Genomic DNA, 27344 nt, shown 5'->3' on the forward strand with positions numbered 1-27344 from the left:
GAAGAAGAGGAGGAGGAGGAACTAGAAATCAGGAACCAGCTGTCAAAAAAAGTAGCTGCTGAAGTGTAACATCGGACCAGTGAGAGGTACATTTACAAACTCGATCTTATCTAATCAAACATTTGGCCTTTGTTCATTCTTTTTCCTACCGGATACACCGCTACCGTTGAGCGGGATTATCGCCGTTGCCATCGTTACTGCAGCTAACGAGCTAGCCCAACGGTTAAGTGCGTGGAGCTCCCAGCGGCTAAGATGCTACATGCTAACTAACATTGTGTAGCTATGTAGATGGAGACAAAGCTTTAGTTTAACATTTAATTAGATTAACGGGGTTAACTTGGAACAAACCGAGCTGTAAAAAACTCGTCAGTGTGGTAAACTGTTAACCGGCCGAGCTAAAGCTACGTTAAGGTCAGCAAGAAGGAAACTATCTAATGTTGTTGTCGTCATTGTTGACAACATGTCCTTCGCCAGCTAACTACTGTACAACCACAGGAGGAAACAGACACAAATACAGTCAAATAAAATGAAATGGAATAATAATAACACTGTAATAATAAAATAAAAATAGAAATGACTACAACCACAAACCGACTAATGTTGGCTCATGTGCTGACAACAACCGAAGCTGCGTAGTTTAATGTAACTTACTGAAGCTGTGACATGTTTTTATCTCCGTGTAAAAATAGCCTACTTATTGTAGTTGTTAAATGTCTGCTTACAGTTTAAGATAAGTCAAAGCTTAACAACAAACTAAAACTAAACTAACATATCACAATAAAACTTCCCAAGTGTATCACTTACATGAGGTGAGTTACAAGTTTTGTCAAATGTTATGTTTAGATATGTAAATGAGGCAATGTCTAGTTAAATATGTGCTAATTTGCATACTTTCCCAGAACAGAAATCTGAACAATGGATAAAGCTACTTTCAAAATTCTTGTTTTATTTTGATGACATATTAGAGTCAAACATTTTTCCAGAGGAGGATTTTGGATATCTCTTTTTATCACTCTGTAAATGAGAAAATACTGTCACCAGCCCTTAAAATAAAGCTTAATTTCTCCATGTTTTTAGTAATAAAATGTTGTATAAATGAGGCTGTGAATGATATATCAACAAGCCCCTCTGTAAAAACCTTCAGAATATAGAAAGGGGTCAAACTGCAAGGTTTGATGTCTGTAAGTGCTGCTGAAGTTGAAATTTCGGGTTCAGAGTCTGAGGAAAAACTCATTTTGAGAAAACGGCCTTTAAAGGTGTACAGAAAAGAAAATTGAATTTGAGCCCACTTTGGGTCATAAAATTAATGTGATAACTCATCTATCAGGCGATGTAGGCCAAACTTTGTGCAAAATTCTATTTTTGAGTAAATCCAGGATGAAAGTGTGTATTTTTTTTTTTCGCATTGGATAATGCAGGCGCACGGATTATACGTCAGCCTGTACACGATTCACCAGCCACTGATATTGGATCCGTAATCCGTCATTCAAACGTCTGAGACACGCACACACACACGGAGCTCGGTCTCGCCCCAAGCTTTGAATATCCCGCCCGCTCGATAACGACCAATCAAATTCGTTTTCCTCACTCGGGTAAACTCGTGTTGCAGCTCGTGACAACTCGGCGCGACAAACAGGACAAACGGCCATTTCTGTACACCTTTAAAGACTTGCACCGCGTCCTGACATACAGCGATGGGACAACGACGCGTCACGCGAGCGAGGAAAATTGATTAGAATGTGTTACTTTACAATCAGCCGGTCCTGACGCCGCGAGCGACATCGCTCAACCCTGAAAAACTTGCTCGCTCTGTCTCTATCTGGACGACATTTCGCGGCAGTGTCCCGCCCCTAAACACTTCTTATTGGTTGAAAAGTCCACTCAGTATCAGAGAGAGGAGAATATGAGAGGAATAAAATAAAAAAACACTCCAAGATGTGAAAAACGGCATATCAGGACACCTTCACGCAAGTATTCGTTGCCGATTCGCTCGCTCGCTGTACTTATGTCAGGACGCGGTGTTGTACTGTAAAATTACATAGATTGTTATTGTCAGTTTTACTTTTATGATTTGTAGCTGATACAAAGGAAATGACAGTTTTTGGAGCTTTACAGCGATACCTAACATGACACGGGCCAGACAACAGGCCACGGTAGCATCATGTTAAAGCAGAAGTAAGCGATCCGGTCGTTTTGGCTAATGCTGCGTTCCAGGCAGGCTTTTGAAACCGTAAATTACAGCTTCAAGTCACAACTTACGATTTTGTAGCGTTCCAGGCAACCCACTCGTGTTTTTCCGACCTGTTTTACCTGTGAAAGTCACTATAACGGCCACTCGTAACTTCTGACCCGTGAACTCGTACCAGATCGAACTGGTACGACTTCACAGGTCGGAAAAACACGAGTTACGAGTTTCCTTGAACGCACCATAACAGTCCTCGTCCCTACGTCACCACATTCACGGCGTCCCTTGGCTGCACACACAGCCCTGCATGCCGTTCTCTCTCCTCATTGGATAAAAACTGTAGGATACGATAAATGTTTTCTCCTGGGCTCAGAGCAGAGCAGAGTGACTGACAGACCCGTGTTTCAGTCCAAACACTCTATGTAAGTGATTGCTGTCGGAAGATATAACTATTTAAGACTTATATTAACACAAATATATCACTCACTTCTGCTTTAACTCTTGGTGAATTTAGGAGAAATCTACAGACGGAAGAGACAACATGAAGTAAAATAAAAACCTTAGTGTGGATTTTCTATCATTTCTTTCCACTATTCTGAAAGAAGACATGTTAAAGCAGAAGTAAGCGGAATATTTGTGTTAAAGGTTGAATATGTAGAATATTTATCAAAAGCTATATTTTTTTAAAATTAATACATCCACGGGGCCTTTAGAGGGGTACAGAATGAAAGTATTGCTTTTCCATGAAAACATTTTTTTTAGTCTGAATTATTATTATTTTTAATTTTTTTGACGGGCTCGACAACTGACTTTCTGTCAACGTTCTGTTTACATTCGTACCTGCCCGTACCCGACACGTGGCTCAGTTCTCCGCTGTTTTCCTGCCTCCTCCTCTCAATCTCAAAATTGATCAGTGCATGAAAAAACAAGAATGTTTTTTGCCTGTAGTGTCTGGCCTTAAGTGTACAATATTTATAGTAGTTGTTACGATAAGTGAAAGCTTAATAGTGTTATCTGCTGACCTAGTTGATAATAACATGAGAGAAGCTGATGATCATTGAACTGTAGTGTTGTAATGTTGATGCTGCTGACGCTGGTTCAATAAACAGTTAATAGGAAGAGGACGAGCAGTTGTTGTTGTTGTTGGATGGTTCATGGTTCATGTGTTCACTTCATTTGGTTTTGCTGTCACAGACATTTGTTCCAGAGATGTCCAGAGCCTGTTTACAACAACACTGACTGGTTCCCTGCTCTGCTCTGCTGTGACCGAACCCCCCCGCAAAGATGCCTGCAGTGTCCACCGGCGTCAAAGAGCTGTACCTGTCCACATCTCTGGGAGACCTCAACAAGAAGGCCGAGGTGAAGCCGGACAAGACCAGCACCAGGAAGTGAGTGGCACATACTGTATTTATTGATATAATAAGTAGGGATGTGCGGGTACCCGAGTAGGCAATCTGCTATCCGGTTATGAATTTATTATCCGGTTAACCTAGGATTAAAAAAAACGGCACGTTAGAGTGCAGTCTAGGATAGGTTAGGATACTTGGTTAGAAAATTATTCGAAATGCCCATCCCTAATAATAAGTAGAGAGCTGCAACAATGATTATTATTATTATTAAATGAATCGTCAACTATTTTGATAATCGAATAATCGGTTTGAGTGGGGAAAAAAAGTCCAAATTCTCTGATTCCAGCTTCTTAAATGTGAATATTTCTGGTTTCTTTGTTCCTTTATGACAATAAACTGAGTTTGTGGACAAAACAAGACATTTGAGGACGTCGTCTGGTGGTTTGAGAAACACTGATTGATGTTTTTCAACATTTTTTAATTGAGCAACAACTAATAGTTTACATAATTGAAAGATTAATTGATAATTAAAATAATCGTTAGCTGCAGCCCTAATAATAAGACACCAATTATCAATTAAGATGTATTTTATTTTCCACCAAACGTACATGGTAATACTCTTAAAGCCGTGTTAAGAAACCCTGATGTATAGATTTACAGTCCACTTTCACAGAAGTTTCTTAAAAAGCTTCTCTACATGTACGACACTCGTTCATTCCAGTTTCTTTTTTTAAACACCAACACATGAGACTCTGATGAGGTCGTCACCTGAACCACATCTGGTTTTATAGGAAGATTATAAAAACCACTGCTGGGATTAAACATTGACTCTTCCTAAGTTAAAATATTGTTGTTGTGGAATGAATATGAACATGTTTACTTTGCATTATTATTATTCAAAGTCTGAAAAGACTTGATAGTTTTTGTTATTTTAAACCAGTTGTCATTTTCTGCTAATAAATAAAAACTCTAAATGACAATATTTTTATTTCAGTTTTTGGAGAAATGTTGTCAGTGGTTTGGTTAATAGAATAAAACAAAAATGTTAATTTCACTCAAACACAAACCTATAAATAGTAAAACCAGAGAAAAACTCATCATTTTGAAGTGGTCTCTTCATTTTTCCAGCAGCTGTATGTGTAGACGTGACGCCACAAAGAGAACAAACTCATTTTAAGTTTGACTAACATTAAGTACCGTCCTGTCAGATACCAGAGTCACCGTGCTGGAAACATTGGTACAGATGCATCTTTCTATCCTTTTAGTAATTTTCATTTTATGAATGTTATTAAATATGAACTTTTAGCTTTCATCCACTTTTATTATATGTTTTGTGTTGTCTGTTTTCGTGCCGTGTGTCTTGTGTATGGACCCGATTCCATAATAAAGTTAAACATGTTGACATCTTGTCTTGTCCAACCCAAAGATGCTCAGTTTACTGTGACATATGAGAAAAAAAACATTACATTTTAAGAGAGAAAAGTTGTAGTTACAGATAATTTTTCTGTTGATCCACTCATCGACTACTTGACGACTCGTGTCAGCTCTTGTTGGACTTTATATTCAATGGTGTCCATCCATCAAAAGCCCTTTAAACCCTTTAAACTGCACTCGTATACAGAAGAAGTGTGGTTTTGAACCTTTTATTTACTTTTTTGAATTTGTTTTCTTGCAGCTATGTTCAGAGTGCCTGTAAAATCTTCAAGGCGGCAGAGGAGTGTCGCCTGGACAGAGATGAGGAGAAGGCGTACGTACTGTACATGAAGTATTTAACAGTATATGACATCATCAAGAAGAGACCAGAGTTCAAGCAGCAGCCGGTAAAAAAAGTTAATCATTGTAAAACTGCAACTTCTTTTCATCAAAAACCTCGTTGACCTGAGCAGATGTTCATATTTAAAGTTGATTCTTTTCTGTTCTAATCTATACAGGACTATTATCAGACCATGCTCGGGCCAACCAGCTTTAAGAAAGCCATCGAAGAAGCAGAGAAACTTTCTGAAAGCCTTAAACTCAGGTCAGTTGTACACTTTAAATCCACATAGTTGAAGATATGACGTCAGAGAAGCATGTAACATTTTTTTTTCAGTTCTACTCGGCTAATTTTGACATTTTCTCAACAGGTATGAAGAAGTTGAGGTTCGAAAAAGACTCGAGGAGAAAGAAAGACAAGAGGAGAAGAAAAGAAAGGAGGAAATGATAGAGAAAGAAAGTGGACGGTCATCTCCGAAAGCACCGTCGGCAAACAAGAAGGACAGCAAAAAGGTAGAAACATCAACTAATGCACGTACACTCATGCTTAACACATTCACATTAAAATGTACAGTGAACATCGTGTGTCCAATCTTAGGTCACGCTCACAAAACACTCACCAGACAGACACACAGAGTCAATTATAAATTTAACAAGTGGATGTTTAATCTGTAGTTTCACTGAGTAAAACTTCAACTTCTCCCACGTATTTATGCGTTTGTGCTTAAAGCTGCAGACCTGTTCTCTGCTCTGTCAGATATTATCATCTACATGTCACTGGGTTTCCACACTTTTAACTCTGTAGTTACCAGCAACAAGAGTTTGATTGGTGTTAGATAGATAGATAGATAGATAGATAGATAGATAGATAGATAGATAGATAGATAGATAGATAGATAGATAGGTATACTTTATTGATCCCAATCTGGGAAATTACAGTGCAGCAGCAGCATTACACAGACACACAGTGACGATAACATATAGTATAAGAATATAAAGAATAAGAATATAAACTATACATAATAAAATAGTAAAATATAAAGAACAAACTATAGCTACATAATAAAATAGCAAATAAAATAAAATGTGATGTAAAAAATTATATACAAAAACGAATTGATTTTAGTGCAAGAAGAAAATGTGCAAGTTGTTGTAAGTCATAGTATTTGTTCATCACTCTTAGGGCCTGATCTACTAAGATCCCAGATAAGGGGCGGTAAATTGTGCGCTCCTGGTAAAATTGTGCGTGTTTGGTTACACCTGAAAAACTGCTACAGTCTGCTGGAATGACCCGGATGCGAGGAAAAGCAGAGATATAAGAGCTTTTGCCCTGGCAGGTATTAAACCAATAAAAGACAAAAAGCTGTGCCAGATAATACTTGCCTTTCAAACGTACTAAATAAAGACGTAAAATCTTCCACCACAATCTGTTTCAGGTTTGGTAAATCACATTGCGTGTGCTAAATAAATCTATTTGCATCTATTCCTCCCAGTATTTTGGGAGAGAAGCAATCATTAGTGCGCCTGGTTAGTAGATCAGCTTGCTCATTTCTTTGCGGGTGACATCAAGTTTGCACACATTTTTATACAAGCAAACTTTTAGTAGATCAGGCCCTTAGTGCCATTTCATATAAGGAGAAGTCGACATAAACAAGATGATTGATGCAGCATGTTTTTCTGTGTGTTGTTGTAGGTTAAAGCAGAGCAGAATGAACTGAAGAATGCAACTCCAAAAGGTAAAACAGGGAAACCCAACAGAAGTCTGATAAACATGTGCAGTAAAAATCATTTTATAAACTGCCACAGTGTTTAATCTGGCACCACTTTAGTCTTTTTCAAACCTTTTTTTAATTATTTTTTTACCTTGTGTTTATTTAACGGCCTCTTTTCTTTTCCGACAGCTGCGGTGCCGGCCGGTGGAATCACAGCAGAGAAACTCTTCCACATGATGAAGGACCAGACCATTACGATAATCGTTATGGACGCTCGCAGCCACAGAGACTTTGAGGAGTCTCACATTCAGGTCCCGGCCCAGACGTGCATCAGCGTGCCGGAGGAGGCCGTCAGCCCAGGGTGAGGACGGCAGTGTCATAATGAATTAATAACATGATATTAACACGAATTAATGCATGATCTAAGACGAAGAACTCCAAATAAGCCTAACACGCAACTTATATATTGCAATCAATTTCAAATTTTGTGACATTTCTTTTGTACGTTTTTTATTTGTCCTGATAGGTCATACATTTCATCCATAATGGTCTTAAAAAGGTCTTAAATTTGAGCTGGTGAAACCTGCAGAGACCCTGGTGTGACTTTCTTCTGTAAACATTAAATTGAAATAGATTTTTTTTTTTTTTCGTACTGTATTTCTGTATTTGCACCACTGGGCAGGACATATCCTAAACGCTGTTTTTTTCCTAAATAATGTGTCACAAATTTTGTAGTTTGTCAACAAACATAGTGTTGCATTGCAAAAGTGAATAACATTTATTTCACATTTGAGTCCAGAATCATTTGCCTGTATATAGTATAGTCAGATTTTTATGACAAAATACCAGTTAAACCAATCATTGAGCCATGTGTCTTCTCCCTGCTCCTCTCCAACCAGGGAATAACAAAATATAGTCTTTTGGTATGTTTAAAAAATGACCTGAACTCTGATTTTTCAGAATCACTGTGACTCAGATCGAGACGAAGCTCCCGGACGTGTCCAAGGAGCAGTGGAGGCGGCGAGGTTTTGTGGACTACATCGTGCTGCTGGACTGGTTCAACTCTGTCTCGGACCTGGCACTGGGCACCACGCTGCAGAGCCTCAAGGACGCACTCTACAAGGTAACTGGTTTTATTATTATTATTAATCTTTATTGCAGACACAACAAGCGGTCTGTGTGTGTGTGTAGATTGGCTATTTGTGCACTTACAAGGTCCAGTATTTAATTTTATTTATTTATTTAAAAAGGACAATGTACATTAATAACATCAGCTCTTAGAGTTAGCAGGTAGCTAATTTTCACCCGCTGTCTCCTGCTAACATTTCCATATTTCGCACATTCTTTGACATAAACTGTAAACTGTTTTCTTGTCTGTAACAACATCTATTGCACGTCTGTCCGTCCTGGGTGAGGGATCCCTCCTCTGTTGCTCACCCTGAGGTTTCTCCCATTTTTCCCTGTTAAAAGGGTTTTCCATGGAGTTTTTCCTCAGTGGATGTGAGGGTCTAAGGACAGAGGATGTTGTTATGATGCCATGTAAAGCCCTTTGAGACAAACTGTTTGTAAAAACGGGCTATACAAATAAAATTGCCTTGCCTTGCCTGTCCTCTGGCAGTTTACATAGAGAAGATTTCATTACAATTAGACAAGACACAGGTAAACAAGACAGACATAGAATCAGACACAATATTGACAGATGAAGTAAAACGGACAACAATAAGAACTCGACAGAGCAAAGCACACGGATCAGAGGTACAAAGAAGTGTTCTAACAAACATTCAAAACAGGCAACAAAACAAAAACCTGACATGCAAAACAAAACACAGAGACAAAGAGGTAGAATAAAGTGCTATAGTGGCAATAAAGTACGTTAAGTGCAGTAAATCAGTTAAAATTAGAAGCGAGTGCAATTTTGACTGCTTTTCAGCCAGTTCTTTAAATGTGTTTTGAATGTGGTGTATGTATGACATTCTCGTAGTGTTAGTGGTAAACTGTTCCAAATGTGACTGCCTTTGACTGACAGTACTGACTGACTAAAAGTGGTGCGTCTTAATGGTATTGCACAATCCCCTCTTGTGATAGCCCTCGTAAAACGGTTAGTATTTACAGTACCTACTGCTTAATGTAGTTGCTCAGTGAAGGTGGTGCAAGTCCTTTCAGAGTCTTATATACTGAGCAGGCATATTTCAACTTTTTGAAATTATCAAAACTTAGAAGGTGATGTTTCTGGAATATGTGACAATGATGATGGGAATGTGTTTTTTTTAAATCAAATAATCATAGTATTAATGTTGTGTTTGCGCTCTCTCTCTCTCTCTCTGCAGTGGGACAGCATGACCATCCTGCGCAGCGAGCCGCTGGTGCTGGAGGGCGGCTACGAGAACTGGCTGCTGTTTTTCCCCATGTACACCACCAACGCTAAAGTTCGACCCCCCAGACAGAATATCATCAGCAGCGCCCCTCAGTGTGAGTCTCACTACCTGTCACCACACACACACACACACACACACACACACACACACACACACACACACACACACACACACACACACACACACACACACACACACACACTCAGCTTTGACACAATGATGATTCTAAAAATAGCTTGCACCGACAATTAAAGGTAACGAACCTACTGCTATGACTATAGGGATTATGGCCAAAATGTTGAACTATCCCTTTAAAGCAAGTGAATAAAAAACTGTTTTATTTGTGGCTCATTAAGGTTAAATAGTTATTTCTGAACCGTATGTCTCACACTTTGTTAGCGGTGTTACCGAAAATAATTGAGATTCTTAACGGGACGATTCTGAATCGATGCAGTTATGTCACACAATCAATTCAAATAATTAATTTAAGTTTGATGATGTTTTTTTCACACACAAAGAGACAGTGATTTATTTTATTTTAAAGCACAATGCCAAAATGCCAAGTTTTCTTTTTGAGGAATTAACAAGCACACCTTTAGGTAGACTATAGGCCTTTTCTTTTTCTTTGTGTGTTCAGACTCCAAGGAAGCTGCTGCTGTTTTGTGGAAATGCATTTAAATGATATTTACTATTTTATTTTATATCTATCTGACTATTTATGTTAATTAATTAAAAAGCCATGTGTGGCAACATAAAAAATTGAGGAAGTGATGCATCAAAATGCATCGAATAATCAGATTGAACTGAATCGCAGACTTGGTGAATCGTAATCAAATTGAATGGTGACGCCAGTGAAGATGAAACACAACTACTGATCATACCTTCATCCAACCGTCTGTCAGTGCACGTTACTACACTGACAAAGAAAATGTATCTGCTCTTAAATTTAATGCTCCGACACGACTGAGAAACTCATATTATTACTCTGTTTAGTCTTTCACTCTTCCTTAGCTTTGTTCAGTTCAGTTTTTGTTCAGACAACTTTATTTATAGCTTTCCCAGTGCACATTCGTTCACACATCAGGCATCAACATAAAACTGGCAGGAGTCAAGAACTATATAAATACGTAGACAAGGCGAAGAGATGAAGCAAGATGAGATAAAAACAAACAAGGTAAAAACAGATAATAATGAAGCAATTATTAAGAATCAAATCATTAAAAAGAAGTCATGTAAAATGGGTGTGGTCTGTGTTCAGTAGCTTAACATCTGAAGGAACGAAGGACTTAGAATAAGGATTAGTTTTCCTTTAGGAGCTCATTGTAACGTTGTGTGTTGTCTTTTTGACGGATCGATCCACAGTGAACTTCAGCTACCCATCCCTGGAGGAACCGAAGCCTCCGCCGCCGCCGCAGCCTGAGCCCGAGATCTCACCTGAGCCTCAGGAGCCGAACTCCGCTCCTCCTGCGCTGGTGAACGGCGTGACGCCGGCAGAGCACGCCGCCTCCAAAACCTCCACGGTCACCGACAGGCTGCCGGACGCCGTCGACTCCCCCGTCAAAGTGTCGTCAAACTCTGGTCTGGACGTCGGTAAGAAGGGATCGTCCAACCAGTCGCCTGCTGCAGCCAGAGCCATCCCACAGGTACCGAGTCTCTGTCCTCCTGAGAATATAAAACACTACATCACATCTCCTGATAAATCTCTTGTTTTGTCATCCAGAATAGGGAAGTCACGATTACTACTTAATCGCGGTATTAAACGCCACAATTAATTAATCGTAAAGATTCCTAAATACCGCCACTTCCCAAAAAAGATTATGTCGGAACTAGAGGTGTAAAGGTATACCATACTTCGGTATACCGCGGTGGTGTAAAGCCACGGTGGTGACACCGAGAGATTTCCAAGCTCGGTAATTAATTAATTATTTTAATATTATGCGGCGCTGCCGGCGCAACTCCTACGTTGGGAACTCAAAACATTTCACTTCACGTTCACATGCAGGTCGGCCGGAAATAGCTCGCTCCTTCGTTGGTTTCTCTTTTTTTTTCCCTCTCCGGAGCTCCCCCACAGTTCTGGGAGGCACATGTCACTGTGTAGCCTACGCACACACACGTGCTTTTGTTTACAACGGGCTTTCAGAGCTCCGGTGCCTACGCTTGCAGACCAATCACAAATAGTGATTGGTTGAAGCCGGAGGAAACCATAGAAACACGTTGTTGGGGGAAAGGGGAAAAAAAAAAGTTTGGCTCATGGTCGGAGAGCAGTGTTTGCTAAGCCCTGCTAACATTGGGCTGGTGCTAACACGGAGCTAACGCTAACACAGAGCTAACGCTAACACGGCCACACACAGAGACACAGACACACAAACACACACACACACACATGAATAAAGGTTCCAAAACACGAAGGCGTGGGTGTGTCATGATGTATTACATCATCTTATAAAAGATCCATGGTGTGTGTGTGTGTGTCCGTGTGTTCGTGTTAGCGTTAGCTCCGTGAAGCCACAAGCCAAACTTAATCAGTACGTCACGTCATGCCAAAGGAAAAAAAAAAGACGAAAGAGAGAGATTGAAGGAAAGATGTAGTATAATAGATAGATGCACGGAGAGATGCATAATAGAGGCTGTGTGTGTGTGTGTGTGTGTGTGTACAGACATATGTCTCTGTGTGTGTATAATAGAGAGAGAGACCTGAGTGACTGAATATAAATAATTACATTTAGCTGACACTTAAGTATAAACCAAGTTGTATTACTTTACCTAAAGCCTATACTTTAATTTTAATACCGTCACCGTGAAATACCGCGGTATACTGTACTAACACCGTTACCGTACCGTACTGTAAAATCCCATACCGTTACACCCCTAGTCGGAACCATATTGGCAGACACACATACATTCACATACACATTCTCACAATAATTTTAGAACATTGGATTTTAGAGACATCGGGGAAATGCTATCTTACACTCAATCATTTGCAATGTGGAAAACACTAGATAAAATGGAAGTAAAATAGATAAAAAATGAGAAGATGAGAAAGACTCTAGATAAAATGAAGTAAAACAGACAGGTGTAGTAGGATAAAATAGAATAAAAATGGCTTATCTTTGAACAACTGGGCCCTGCTGTGTCTAAACGTTTCTCCTGGTTTGTTCTCCCAGTTCGACCGAGCCAAGAAACCGTCTGTGCGGGTGTCGTCGGATGAGCCGAAGCCGAGCCAGAACGGGTCGGTGAAGAACTCCACCCAGAACGGTCCGTTTGTCCCCGACCGCACCGGGAAACCTTCCCTCAGCTCCAACAACAACTCCCTGTCTAAGGAAGAGCAGAGTCAGATCCACTCTGAGGCCGTGGCGGTGATGGAGAAGGCCAGGCAGGAGCAGGAGAAACGCAGATCGGAGGAGGAGAGGCGGGAAAGGGAGAAGGAGCAGAAGGAGAAGGAGAAGGAGAAGGAGCAGAGAGAACGGCTGGACAGAGAGGAGGAGAGTGAGAAGAGGAGGAAGGAGGAAGAGGAGGTGGGACGACAGGAGAAGAAGAAGCTGGAGAGGCAGAAGGCGGAAGAAGAGGAGGACAAGGAGAAGAAGGAGAAGAAGGAGAGGAGCTCAGACACTCCCTCCAAGAGCATGTCTCTGGACTCACCGGCTACAAACCACATCGTCAACGAGATCAAGGTCAGTGCTTCACTTAGAAATTATTTTAAGTTAAAGGGATAGTTCAACATTTTGTCAAATTGGCCCATTTACCATAATCCCTATAGTCATAGCAGTAGGTTTGTTACCTTTAATTGTCGGTGCAAGCTATTTTTAGAACGGCGGAGCAGAGCCGTGAGCTGCTCAGAGCTACGCTACGGAGGCTCATTATGGGATTTCTTGGTTTCCCTCATCAAACTCATCAAATACACAATCCAACAACTCCACAACGCTCTGGTGGACAAGTTGTGACCTGCACATTCACCACGCTATGAGATAATAACACAACGTTACCACACAGAGTTGTTTTAGAGGTAACGAGTAACACTATAATGAATAAAAACAAAACAAGGAATAATAATCACTCAATTTAAAACAAATTTAGAATAAAAGAGAAAATAAAAAAGAGAGAGTTCCTTGGAGGGACAAGTTGTGTTTTTCGTTGTTATGATTGTTATTTAAAAGAAAAAAGGGAATATCCGCACACTGGATTAAAGCTCCCATTTATTGGATAGCCTACTTGCTTGCTACGTTTCGACCGATGTGGTCTTCCTCAGGCAAATGGCATGACAAGTGGCAGGCATATACATATATAGGCTGAAGGCCTGATGACACCACACCTCTGTCATTAGTTGGATGGGCTTCAGGTGAGCCAATTATAGGCCACTAGCGGATGCTATGCAGATGCTAATGGGGATCTCAATAAACATAAACTTAGTGTGCCCAGAGGTCAAAAAAGTACAATAAATGTTAACATACACAATATACACAGACACACAGGTCAAGTGTTTAAAAGATGTACACATAAACATGAGATTATTAAGCAATATCACACGAGAGGGAGTGCTGTTGTACTGTATATCAGCACGGCTGTGATTCGGTCGTAGGCACGAGGCCGCAGGCCGAGTGCCGCAGATAATCACACCGTGCTGATATACAGTACAACAGCACGACCTCGAGTGTGATATTGCTTTTATACAACAGTGCTACGAGCGCATTTTAGAACAGTAATAAACTACAAGAGATTATGATTTGTTTGTTTATCTAATCATTTATTTAGCTCCGCCAACAGAAATAGTTCCGCAACTGGAAGGGAGACAAGGCTGTTGCCAGGCAACACATAAACATTTCATACTAGCTTGCTACTAGCTACTAGCTACTAGCTACTAGGTTTTCCACCGAGCTGCTTCCAGTGCTGGTTCTGGTTCTGAGCCCGTGTCTGATTAGCACCGCAGCAACAGGACCAGCGTGAAGACACAGAGACGTTATCGATACCGTATTACATTTGTTTATCATCTATGTAATCAATATAAACACAGTTGAAGCTAAGTAGCTGAGCTACGTGGCTAACAACAGCTAACGCTAATATCAAAACACATCGCCGTCAAAACGTAGTTGCCCCGCGGCGATTTTTTTCCAGCCGTGTTTAGTAGATATTTATCTCCAATTATACGGACCAGGTCAGGTCCAGGTTTAATGTTCAGGTCCGTTTATAACTGTAGCAGCAGCAGCAGCAGAGAGATGGGGCAGCTCCTGTATGGGGAGCGTAGCTCTGACTTAGCTCCTGTCCAGCTGAACAGCGGAGTGATCATGTCTGTAAAAAGTCGCAGTGCTGTTATACTGTATATCAGCACTCATGGAACGTCTCTTGTCCAATCAAATTGCTCGGTTGGGACCGGTCGGAACTAACTGTTGTATAATAGTCAATAATCAACAATAAAACAAATGCATAAAGTCTAAAGAACACTATTATGGAGATTTTTAGACACCAAATATCAGTTCACATAAAGGGCCCAATGTCTAAGTCCTCATTAAGGCCATTAGGTGACATGGTATTGAGGAAGTAGATCCAGTAGATCTCATGTATTTATTATATTTTTGTACTTTTATCTTACCTGGTCTCAATTTTGCACTGTCCTTGCACTTTCCTCCTCAATTGTATGTATGCTTGTGTATGTGATTGTGGTGTGGCGGTCAGTTGTAGAAACAGAATTGCCCTATGGGATAAATAAAGTAATCTCAACTCAACTCCAACTCAAGTAGGTCTCCCTTTGAAGGAGTTTTCTTTCAATGTCACCACCTCTTTTTCTATGATTGTTATTTAAAACATATTTCATCAGTTGTCTCTCTCTGTGTGTGTGTTCTCCACAGCGGGAGCCTCTGACCAGAGCCAGGAGTGAGGAGATGGGTCGGAGCGTCCCCGGCCTCCCAGACGGTTGGATGAAGGTATCACATGTCTAAACCTCAGATACGCTGAGTCATTTCAACTCAACTTTGATAGAGAATGAGCTTGAAAAACTAAAGAACAAACCTTTATTTCTTTATGCCTGACTGCTGCTGGTTTCTGTCTGTGTGTTAGTTCCTGGACACGGTGACGGGGACCTACAGGTACTACCACTCCCCCACCAACCGCGTGCACCTCTACCCGCCCGAGGTCACCGTTCCTCAGACTCCTCCCTCCACGCCGCCCACGGCCAAACAGAAACCGCCACGAACGGCCGAGCCCGACTCGAACCGCGACCGAGAGCGGGAGCAGTCCAAACTGAAACGCTCGTACTCGTCTCCAGACATCAGCCAGGACCTGAGGGAGGAGGCGCAGAAGAAGACCGCGGCCCCGACCACGGCGCCCGTCATCCCCACCATCAACAGAGAAACCAAGTACGGAGCAAATGCAGTGTTTTATAATTCATGTTTTATCTCTAAAAAACATTCATCCACCTTAGTGTCACCAGGTTAACACAGAGTTAACACATGTCGACGTCTGTGGCTCCAGTTCAATAGAATCTCATCTTTTTGATGTTGCTGAAACAACGATAATATCTTGATTTAGATTCAAATTTAGATTTAGTTTTAGTTTTAGATTCAGATTCAGATTCAGATTCAGATTCAGATTTAGATTTAGATTTAGATTTAGATTTCTTCTGCACAGTTAAAAAAAACAGAAGTAAAAGGAACAATTTGATCATTTTCAGTGCTGGAAGAGGCAAAAACTCAAAGATCTTATTACAGGGTTCCTATGCAAGTATAGAATTTGATTTTATACATTTCCAGGTCTGGAAAAGTATGGAAAATGGAAACTACTGTATGGAAATATATTTGTTTTATTTATCTTATCTTGGCTTTGTCTTATCTGAAGTTATTTGGGTTAATTATTTTGTATGCGCTATTGTATCTAGCTACAATCTTCTGGAAATGATTTGGTTGCATAATGGCATACCCATTCAGAATAATGAAAACAAGATAAATTGCATGCTTTTTTTAATATTATGCATGTCTATTTACTTAAATATCACAAATTATTTGAATTTTTTCACCGAGAAGTCTGGAAATTTGGACATTTCAAATGTGTAGGAACCCTGTTATTAGAAGCCTCCACCTGTAGTTAACAATGAAATATAAAGTCATATGAAAAAGAAAACAGAACATACAAATGAACAATCAGAAATATATAAATGATGATAATAATAAAAGAAAAAATTATCATAAGGAAATCTACCGTAAATTCTCCAACAGACTCCGGTCTGGCTCCACGAACAGATAAAAGCCTCTAGGTCTCGGTTAGAAGCCGCGTCTGTTTCTATTTTCTACAAGTTCTTGTTAATGTACAAAACCTCTGGAGGCATCATTGTTACCAGTGCTGTCCCAAACGATTATTTTTCTCCCAATTAATCTATCGACTATTTTTTCGATTAGTCGATTAGTCTAATGGTTAATTTTTTGACTAATCTAACGATTATTTTTCTTCATCACTTCTGAACACTTCTCTTATTTAAATTCTTCAGATACTCTTTCTGGTGTGCATTCCTCTTCATAATCTTTTTTTTCTTTTTTGCTCCTCTGCTCTCCGTCCTCCAGACCCGTTGCTGCTAAGGTTCATCCTAAAGTGGAGATCGCGCGGCCGTCGGCGGCCAAACTACGCAACCTGAACCCAACGTTCGGAGGCATGGGGGCGTCGCTGACCGGCCTCCGTAACCTGGGCAACACGTGCTACATGAACTCCATCCTGCAGTGTCTGTGCAACACGCCGGCTCTGGCCGAGTACTTCAACAACAACTACTACATGGACGACATCAACAGGTAGGAAGATGCAGTCGCTGCTAATTTGGTGAAAATTTAGCAAAAATTGTGGGACAAGAAAGGTTTAATTTTTATTTTATTTTTATTTATTGGTTTATTTGGGTGGGACAATGCACATTAATGGACATATAAAAACATGTAAATGTGCCGGATTGTAGCAGCTAGTGCTAGTTTCCATCCGGAGTCCCAAAACATAAAAACAGTACAGTGTCAGAACAACAGCAACATAGTATTATAAAAAACGTAATGCAGACAACAACACACAACTTTAACAAAATAAAACACTGACATTTTGACAACATTAAATAAATAATAATATTATAAAATTAATAAATTTTACAGTTTTTGAAAAAAACAACAGAGTGATGGACTTAATTTTTCACTGAGTTTAAATGTACAGAAGTTTTTACAGCACTGGGGCGACATATTGGTAAAAGTTGGTGAAAATCTGGCATGAGACTGGAGCTTTGTGCAAGGTTTGGCGATTTTTCATGTATGGGATGTCGGGTATCGAATTCGGTACTTCTTTTTTTTGGTACTGACCGAATTCCCATGATTTTTTTTTTTTTCTTTTTCATTGAATGACTATTTGGTATTAAAGAATCATTTCCCATCGCTAAAACATAAAATACTCTTAAAGCCTGAGGAGTTGTGATGTTGTTTCAATTCAGAATTTTGACTTTTTTATAGACAAAATAACTCTAATTACCACTAGGGATGTCACAATTACTTGTTTTCACAATTAATCGTGGTATTAAACGCCACAATTAATTAATCGTAAAGATTCCTAAATACCGTTATTTTCACAAAAAATTTATGTTGGAACCGTATCGGCAGATGTGCACCAAAATAAAGGTAAATGCTCAGATACTGGTCCATTTAACTAACGTAACATTGAATTGGTAGGAACTTAAATGTTGAGTGTAATTTTTAATTAAAAAAAAGCAAAACAAAACAAAAAATGATTAAAATAAACGCAAACATTTGGTATAGATGACAATTTATGACCTGAATATTTCAAACACTTTCCCTGTGGGGTTAATAATTGGTCATATATTAATAGATAGTTGAAATATTTATATATATAATGAGTAACGTAATTATATTTTGACTATATTTGATTTTACACATTCATAGTGTTGTGAAATTAATTAATGCATATTAATCGTGATAATGGTAGTACCGTGATTATTTCTCTGACAATAATCGTACCAAGAAAATGTATAATTGTGACGTCCCTAATTACCACACAGACACACAAAAAGTACCGAAAACAGGTAACGTTGTTGTCGATTAAAATGTGAAGCGAAAATTTGTTTGAAACAAATGAAAATGATGTAAAAACAAGTAAATTTTTAGGTGATGAGTCTTATATTAAGTGAAAATAGTTTAGTTTTGACTAGAAATGAGACATTTTGACAAGAAATAAGACAAATATTCTTGGAAAGATTTTGAGTTTTTGCAGTGAAGTGATGAACATGTAGGATGGTGTTGGAGGTGAAACGTCGGTGTTCTCCGTCCTCCTCAGGTACAACATCCTGGGCCATAAAGGCGAGGTGGCGGAGGAGTTTGGCGTCATCATGAAGGCTCTGTGGGGCGGCTTGTACAAGTACATCAGCCCGCGGGACTTCAAGGTCACGATCGGGAAGATCAACGAGCAGTTCGCCTGCTACGACCAGCAGGACTCGCAGGAGCTGCTGCTGTTCCTCATGGACGGACTGCACGAGGACCTCAACAAGGTACACACACACACACACACACACACACACACACACACACACTGATCTCTGATGACTGAATTATTCAGTCATTGATCCTCTCAGCTTCCTCGTCCATCCTCTACCACAGCTGTGTTGGTCTTGTTTCCACTGCAGGAGTTCCTGGTAAAGAGAGAGGGGGGAGGGGGGGGGGGGGGGGTTTACAGGAGCCTAGACTAACATTTATAACTAGGAGCACAGTGCCCCCCCAACTTAAAGGAGAATTCTGGTCATTTTTGACCCCTAAATCGTTGTCCTGATGGTCACCCAGTGTTGGAGGGAGAAAAAAACGCGACTAAAATTGATGCAGACAAACCAGAGTTACCATGGTTACCCGGCGCTAGGGATAGCGACAACGCTAACCCATGGGGGCAATTCTTTCAACCACAACAAACACTCAGAAAACAATCAGATATCTCTGGTACATGACTGGAATCCTTAGAGACACCACTGAACTCATATAGTGTAGAGTAGAAACAGTATCAACTTTGTGTTTTTGCATGTAGTCACTCACCTCAGATAGCCGAACTCTGGAACATCCTGGAAAGACATTACTATCCCATCACAGAGCGCCTGCTCTCCCCGCCACAGAAACTAACACTTTGTCCTTGTTGTGATGATTTCTTTACTAAAATAAACGGTCAGAGATATTTTGGACATTACCACTGCACTGCTCCACCGTTTAGTTTAGTAAAGAAAAGTTCTGAGGTGAGTGACTACATGCAAAAACACAAAGTTTATACTGTTTATACTGTAACTATATGAGTTCAGTGGTGTCTCTACCCCGAGGCAGGGACTCGTTTCGGCACCAACGGCCCCGGTCCCGTAAAGTAGAATTACCCTGAAGTTCCTGCAGTGGAAATGGCCCCATTGTTGCACATTTTACCTGTTAACGATAAAAAACTTAGTCTATTATTATATTATTATAAGTGTATTATTTTCCTTCTGTCTGTTTTTTTTCACCTGGTTTCATTTTGATGACAAATTAGAGAGTAAGTAAAGAGCTGTGTGTCGTTTAACCCTCCTGCAGCGGTGTGTGTGTGTGTGTGTGTGTGTGTGTCTTCTGCATCTGTCAGAACCTCTGTGCATGTCGACCCAGGACTCCTCATTGCCTGTACTGACTGGTTCTGACCGGTTCTGACTGAGACTCCAAAATATTGGCATTTTATTTTCAGGAAGATTGAAAATGTATTCATCAAGACTTGGCTGGTTTAGTTTACAGTTCTGTTTACAGTCAAACGTTTTCATATTAAATATCTCCGTGTAGTAACTTTGTGGAGGACGGTCTGAAGATGCAGTCGCAGCAAATTTGGTGAAAATTGAGCAAAAATTGTGGGACAAGAAAGGTTTAATATGTTTTTTATAGTTTAAATGTACTGAATTTTTCAAAGTATTACGGCGACATTTTTCGAAAATTGTAAAACTGTAGCAGGTACAGTTGGTTTGGAGACAGAGGTTATGAGACTGGAGCTTTGTGCAAAGTTGGGTGATTTTTCATGTATGGGATGTAGGGATGGATGGGTATCGAATTCTATACTTTTTTTGGTTTTCATTGAATGACTATTTGGTATTCAAAAATAATTTCCCATCCCTAAAACATAAAATTACTCTTAAAGGCTGAGGAGTTGTGATGTTGTTGAAAAATAAATATTCAAAATTCTGAATTTTGACTTATTTATAGACAAAATAACTTTAATTACCACACAGACACACAAAAAGTACCGAAAACAGGTACCGTTGTTGACCGGTACCGATATCGGTTCAAACGTGAAAGGTTCTCATCCCTAATGGGAAGTAGGATTTCCTAGGAATAAGAGGAAGAGGAATAGTGGTGAAATAATAAGGTGAAGCTGCCAGGAGCCAAACAAAACAAAACAAAAGACAGAAAAGGGTTAATATTTACTCCCAGAGACAACGCAGCAGTGAAGGCAGCAGTGTCTCCCCCTGGGGGTGAGTTGGAGAACTACACCCCCCTCCCAGTATTTTATTATAAGGGCAAGGTGCCAGTTAAAGTGGAACAAACAGCTGATGATGATGATTGATGAGGATGTGCATTGACTTCATTTTTATTTTATTTAATCTTTATTTAACCAGGCGAGCAAATTAAGAACAAAATTCTTATTTTCAAGTGCAGCCTGAAGGGGAAGGGGGAGAGGAGTGCTAAAAGTGAAAACAAGGTTATATCAATTACACAGAAAAATTCAATATAATACAATACAATAAAACAGTTAATCAATAGGGCATGACAGAGGCCTATTAGCAAGTGCAGGAGTCGACTGTGATTTGTAGCAGATTTTGTTTGAAAACGGAGAGAGAGGTGAAGAAGAAAGTTTAAGGGTGTTTTGTAGGGTGTTCCAGTCGAAGGCTGCAGCGAACCATCATGACACACACTCTCCATCTTCTCATCTGTGTGACGTTCAGTCCTGTCTGTCATCAGCCTGCCCCCCCCCCCCCCCCCCCCCCCCCCCCCCCCCCCCCCCCCCCCCCCCCCCCCCCCCCCCCCCCACCCCCCCCCCCCCCCCCCCCCCCCCCCCCCCCCACCAGGATAACTGATGACTAATTAATGACATATTAATTAGCAGCCTCTCATTTTCCTCCTGTTTATTTTCTACTGAATGAACTGTGTGAGCTGCATGCTGAGACCAGAGACAGTTTGGTTTGTTGAATATCAGTCTGAGCTGTGGTAACTCAGCTTTATAGGACGAATCTCCTTGTTGTTTACAACTACTTCCTGGTAGAAAACCAGCATTCGAACAATAGTGACGGACGAGAGTTTCGCTTATCTAATTTTTCATGTCACTGTATCGCCGTTTAGACTAATCTGATGTTTGTAAAGTCTATAAAACCAATGATTGGACAAACATTACTATTTCTGTGTGCACATTTTTGTAATTAGTCATGGTTATCATAGATTAGCCGCGCTAACGGTTAGCTACCTGTTTAACTTTAATAACTCAGTGACTCAATAAACGCTCCATGAAAAAATATTTTCTCCAGCGGATATCTGAGTTACAACATGACTGAGCTAACTGGAGTAGTTTCATGTCGTGTCCCACAACGGGAGGGTTTTAACAGCTGACGTCCTGCTGTTAGCTTAGCTACAGTTAGCTTAGCTACCGCCGTTAGCTTAGCTACCGTTAGCTGTCCCTGTCATCTGAGCCACTGATGCTTTCTAGACACCGTGATTCCCCCCAAACTGAATAAATACAACACATAGCAACACAAAACACACACAAAGAAATATTAATGTTTCTTCAATCATTTCAGATTTGTCTAAACGGTGATAGGGCGTGAAAAATATGATATATAGCTAAACTCTCGTTCATTACTATTGATCTCATTCAAATTACGTGCTGGTTTTCTACCCGGAAGTAGAATGTAAACAACAAGGAGATTGGGTCTATTAGGATGATGATGGAGGTTTTACTGCGTCTGTTTCTGTATCTGCTGCTGTTGTTGTTGTTGCTGTTCTTCATCCCGGTGTTTTTCTCCGGTTGCCAGGCCGACAACAGGAAGCGCTACAAGGAGGAGGAGAACGACCACCTGGACGACCAGACGGCGGCCGACGTGGCGTGGAGCAAACACAAGCTGCTGAACGAGTCGGTCATCGTGGCGCTGTTCCAGGGCCAGTTCAAGTCCACCGTGCAGTGTCTCACCTGCCACCGCAAGTCACGGACCTTCGAGACCTTCATGTACCTGTCGCTGCCTCTGGCCTCCACCAGCAAGTGTTCGCTGCAGGTCGGTCCGGTCACACCAAACACAAACATGAACGCTCTGGGTTTTCATCAATCATGACATGTTTAAGAGGAACAGATGTAAAATAGCAGCTCTGGGCTTTTATCTGCTTTTATCTGCTATGGGACAGGCTTTTATTTTATTTAGAACAAAGATAGAAAATCCTCTCCAGTGGTTCTGTTGTTCCTGTTTAACAGAGTGATTTGAATTTTTATTTTTATTTTTCTTTCTCATAGTTTTCTACTTTCTTTTTTCTTTTCTTCTCTTTTTAAGGAAATGAAAACGCAAACAATCAGGTGGCAGCAACATACAATCAAAAAAACTAAAAAAGCAAACAAGCTAAAACAAGACGGCATAAAACAACAGAAAAGGATCCAAACAGAACAACTTTTATTTGTGAATTAACAGTACTCCTTGTCAAATATTACTTCAATACAAGTAAAAGTAGCTTTGCCAAAATTTTGAAAGTAAAAGTAAAAACATCTCAAACATCATTTCCATCATCGTAAGTGCCATTAACAGGGTTCCTATGGAAGTATGGAAAATTATAGAATTTAATTTGATACATTTCCAGGTCTGTAAAAGTATGGAAAATGGAAACTATTGTATGGAAATATATTTCTTATCTGGGTTTGGTCTCATCTGAAGTTATTTGGGTTAATTATTTTGTATCCGCTATTGTACCGAGCTACAATCTTCTGGAAATTATTTAGTGACATAATGGCATACACATTCAGAATAATGAAAACAAATGATTAGTTGCATGATCTATTTACTCAAGTGTCACAAACTATTTTATTTATTTATTTTTTTACAGAGAAGTCTGGAAATTAGTGTCTGGAAAAAGTATGAAGTTTGAAATTTCAAATGTGTAGGAACGGTGCCAAACCGCTGCTCCACCGAGCCGCTCTGGTTACACAGTTGTACAGTTAAAGCTGTTTCACTTTCTTTGTGTTAACACAAAAGAAACCAAACCACAGAGCAGTGAATGCACCACTCTGCTGTCCAGCTTCTCTCTAAAGCTGAATCCCGTGTTGACTCTTTCTTCCAGGACTGTCTGAGACTCTTCTCCAAGGAGGAGAAGCTGACCGACAACAACAAGGTGTTCTGCCGACACTGTAAAGCTCACAGAGACTCCACCAAGAAGCTGGAGATCTGGAAGGTTCCCCCCATCCTCCTGGTGCACTTAAAACGGTCTGTTGGACCTTTAATCTGGTTTAAAATACTCTCTCACCTTGCACACTTTGGGAACGAAAACAGATTTATATATACAGTATATTCTTATTTTTTAACTGATGTGGTTTGTGCAGATTCTCCTACGAGGGTCGGTGGAAGCAGAAGCTGCAGACGGCCGTGGACTTCCCTCAGGACAGTCTGGACCTGGCCCAGTACGTCATCGGACCCAAGCAGAGCGTGAAGAGATACAGTCTTTACGGAGTTTCTGTGAGTAGACGTCACGTGACTTTAATTCTGTGATTCAGTGATTTAATAAAGAATATTTAACAGGAACGACGTCTTGTGTTGGACGAAGAGAGAGAAGATTTTTTCTTTTCTTCTCTTTTTCTTCTCTCTCTCTAAATGTATTTAATATTCTTTCTATCTTTTATTATTAAATCTTATTTTTTTATACAGTAATGTATTTATACTGTTCGCTTGATTTTTGAATGCAAATGTAAGTTTATGTGCAACTGTAAAAGGGAAATCTGTCTCATTTACAACCTGCGTCACATCCACTTCCTCCTCCTTCTTAAGTTTAGGTTTATTTATTTACCACAAAAAAATGCGTATAACGCTGCGCAATGAGGGAACGAAGTCCTAGCGGTTCCACCCCTGTCAATAATACAAAACAAGAGACAAGCAGACAACTTACATGAGCTACACAAAAACAAAAGACAAGAGATCAATAGCAGCAGGAATCAAGGTAGGACTTGAAGCAACGAACAGCAAAAAAATATGTGACAAAAGCAGAACAATGACAGAGAAAAGATAGTTAGAGAGCGAGTAGGGAAAGAAAATTAGGTTCCTGTGGAAAGTAAAAGTTCCTTCATATTCTTTTTAAAAATGCAATGGGAGGAAATGGAGCTCAGTGATAAATTTAATTCAGTCCAAAGCTTGGGGCCTCTATAATGTTGAATTGATGACTTGATGTTCGGGAAGATGGTAAAAATAAGCTGTTATGACTAAGCCTCTTTGATAGGAATGAATATCTGTAGTTGGAATAAAGAAATTATGAAAAGTAATAGGCAGACCTTGTTTCCTCTTAATGAACTTATGGATGAAGAGGCATGTTTGATAGGCATTCACCTTATCAATAGATAACAGTCAATATTTCAAAAAGAGAGGCGCTGATGGCGCATATCTAGTCTCAGAAACCTCTTCTGCATTAAGAGTAGTTTTCTGAGATGAGTCGGATAAGTAGCTGCCCAAACAATGTTACAATAATTTAAATGAGGGAACAAGAAACTATAATAGAGGGTTAAATACGCTGAAGGAGGGAATTAAAGGGAGAACTTTCCTCAAAATGCCTATAGCATCTTCATGGATCTTTTGGAGACGAGATCGATATGATTAGACCAGTTGAGGCGTTCATCTCTAGAATAACCCCCCAAAATTGGTTTGAATTAACTTGTAAGATTTCATCTTCATTAATTAAAATTTTTAGCTAACTCTTCTTCATCTTCTCCTCCTCCTCCTCCTCCAGAACCACTACGGCGGTCTGGACGGCGGCCACTACACGGCGTACTGTAAGAACGCCAACAAACAGCGCTGGTTCAAGTTCGACGACCACGAGGTGTCGGACATCACCACCTCGTCCGTCAAGTCGTCGGCCGCGTACATCCTCTTCTACTCCGCGCTGTGACGAGAAGAACACTACACCTGAGAGGTCGTTTTGTTCCTTTTCCTTTCTGAGATCACAGCTCTGAGGACTGTTGCTGCTGCTGCTGCTGCTGCTGCTGCTGCTGCTGCACGTAGTTGCGGATTAAACTAGTCGTGTGTGTGCGTGTGTGTGTATCTGCACGTGGACGTTCTGTTTGGCCAATCAGACGACGCAGACACACCGTGCAACGCTTCAGCTCCTAGAGGAACCTGTAAACATGCTGTCTGTCTCTTCACTTTACCGATCATCTAGAGACTAAAACTGTGTGTGCGACCTGGTGGTTGTGTTGCTGTTGTTGTTGTTGTGGAGCTGCAGACTCGCGCTCTCCACTGCACTCTCTTTCTTTTTTTCTTTCGTTTTCTTTTGTTTTTTCTTTTGTTTTTTGTTTCTGTTGCACAAACGGATCTCCAGCTTCTTACCGACGGCATGTACAGGACATATTAACCAATGCTGATGTTGCACATTCAAACATGTAAATACTGGAGGGCAAGGTGAAGAATATCTGTTAACTAAGTGACCAAATTATTCTTTTTATTTTCATTGAAAGTAGCAGCTCATTCATTCATTCACTCATTCACTCATTTATTCAGACGTGTTGTAGGAGTTTAAACTCTGTAGCCTTCAGATCATCGATGAGACTGAGTGTTTTGAGTTTTACCCTCTCTGGGGAGTTGAGATTGTTTCTTGTTCATATTAATTAATTAATGAACCATGTTATCTTCATGCACTCACACAATATGCAATCAGCCTAAGTTAATTGGAGTTAGAAGACGTCGTTTTAACGGCCGGCGTTGATTCTTAACGACTCGGATGCTTTAAAACCCGACGCTGAAACAGTCGAGCCAGCGACAGAAAAAACAAAAAAACAAAAAAACCTGCTTCTATAAAGTTTGTTGTAAAATGTATTCTCAATTTAAACATACTTACTGAACTCTTTACATGATTATATCCAGAAAACTATTTAGAGGAAATAATATTAACTGGTTCTGGTTCTGGTTCTGAACTGACTCTGATTGATTTAGTTTGTGTTTTTCTTTGGACCCTGGAGAATATGACGACTTTGTTCACTTCTACGCCGCCTGCCTGACTCACCGACCGACTCATTAACCGACTGTTTGACTGTTTGACTGGTGAAACTGGTATTTTTTTCTGAATGGACCAGATGTGAGGATCCAGATATGACTCTTACTACAGTTTTATTGCCTAGCATGATGAGATCATTCTGTTTTTCTTTCTACTTGTACATGTTGATTTTATTTCTTAATGCTCTAAAAAAAAACATTTTGTTTCAGATATAATGATTATATTAACCTCAAACAACTCATATGACTATTTATTAAAACTGCTTCAAATTAGCCGTTTGTTCTTGTCTCAATGACTCAATGTCTCAGTGTTTTGAACGATGGTTAAAAAAGACAAAGACGGTTCACACACACACACACACACACACACACACACACACACAAACACAATCATAATCATTAGGACACAAGTCAGTGGTAGAGTTAGTAATTTATTTAAAGTAAAGTGGAGAGATATGGAGGTACATTTGTGTTTTTATTATTCAATCCCCCAAAAAAGTTGATTTAAACAAAAAAGCTATTTTCAATCAAAACAAACTTCACTTCAATCAAAAGCAAAATATTTCAATCAAAGAAAAAAAGGGTTTGAATGCAAAAAAAATTGCATTTGAACCCTTTTTTTCTTTTTTTTGATTGAGGTGAGTTATTATTTGATTGAAAATGTTTTTTTGTATTTAGGCCATATTATGGGTAGGATATTTGTATCTTTATTATTCAATCAAAAAAAGTTGATTAAACAAAGCAATACTT

The 27344-nt window shown here is 39.9% G+C and overlaps 1 protein-coding gene across 1 annotated transcript; it reads left to right on the plus strand.

The window, feature by feature from the left end:
- On the plus strand, nt 1–26859 carry usp8 (ubiquitin specific peptidase 8). The gene is made up of 19 exons (XM_083997837.1): nt 1–86; nt 3380–3573; nt 5210–5354; nt 5466–5551; nt 5658–5799; nt 6980–7022; nt 7188–7359; nt 7959–8121; nt 9326–9467; nt 10736–11016; nt 12541–13047; nt 15217–15291; nt 15425–15723; nt 16921–17142; nt 18671–18881; nt 22401–22637; nt 23686–23828; nt 23945–24077; nt 25336–26859. Exons 2-19 carry the CDS (start codon nt 3470–3472, stop codon nt 25492–25494), a joined length of 3264 nt encoding a protein of 1087 aa, XP_083853963.1. The 5' UTR covers nt 1–86; nt 3380–3469; the 3' UTR covers nt 25495–26859.
- The last annotated feature ends 485 nt before the right edge of the window (nt 26860–27344 follow it).

Source organism: Trachurus trachurus (assembly GCF_905171665.1).
Source record: "Trachurus trachurus genome assembly, chromosome: 3".
NCBI classification, from domain to species: Eukaryota; Metazoa; Chordata; class Actinopteri; order Carangiformes; family Carangidae; genus Trachurus; species Trachurus trachurus.

Excerpts from the sequence above, each read along its gene's own strand:
- usp8 (XM_083997837.1), top strand. The coding sequence starts at position 3,470 with ATGCCTGCAGTGTCCACCGGCGTCAAAGAGCTGTACCTGTCCACATCT. Across the intron at positions 13,048-15,216 it reads ACATCGTCAACGAGATCAAG|CGGGAGCCTCTGACCAGAGC; the intron begins GTCAGTGCTTCA and ends TGTTCTCCACAG. Across the intron at positions 18,882-22,400 it reads TGCACGAGGACCTCAACAAG|GCCGACAACAGGAAGCGCTA; the intron begins GTACACACACAC and ends TCCGGTTGCCAG.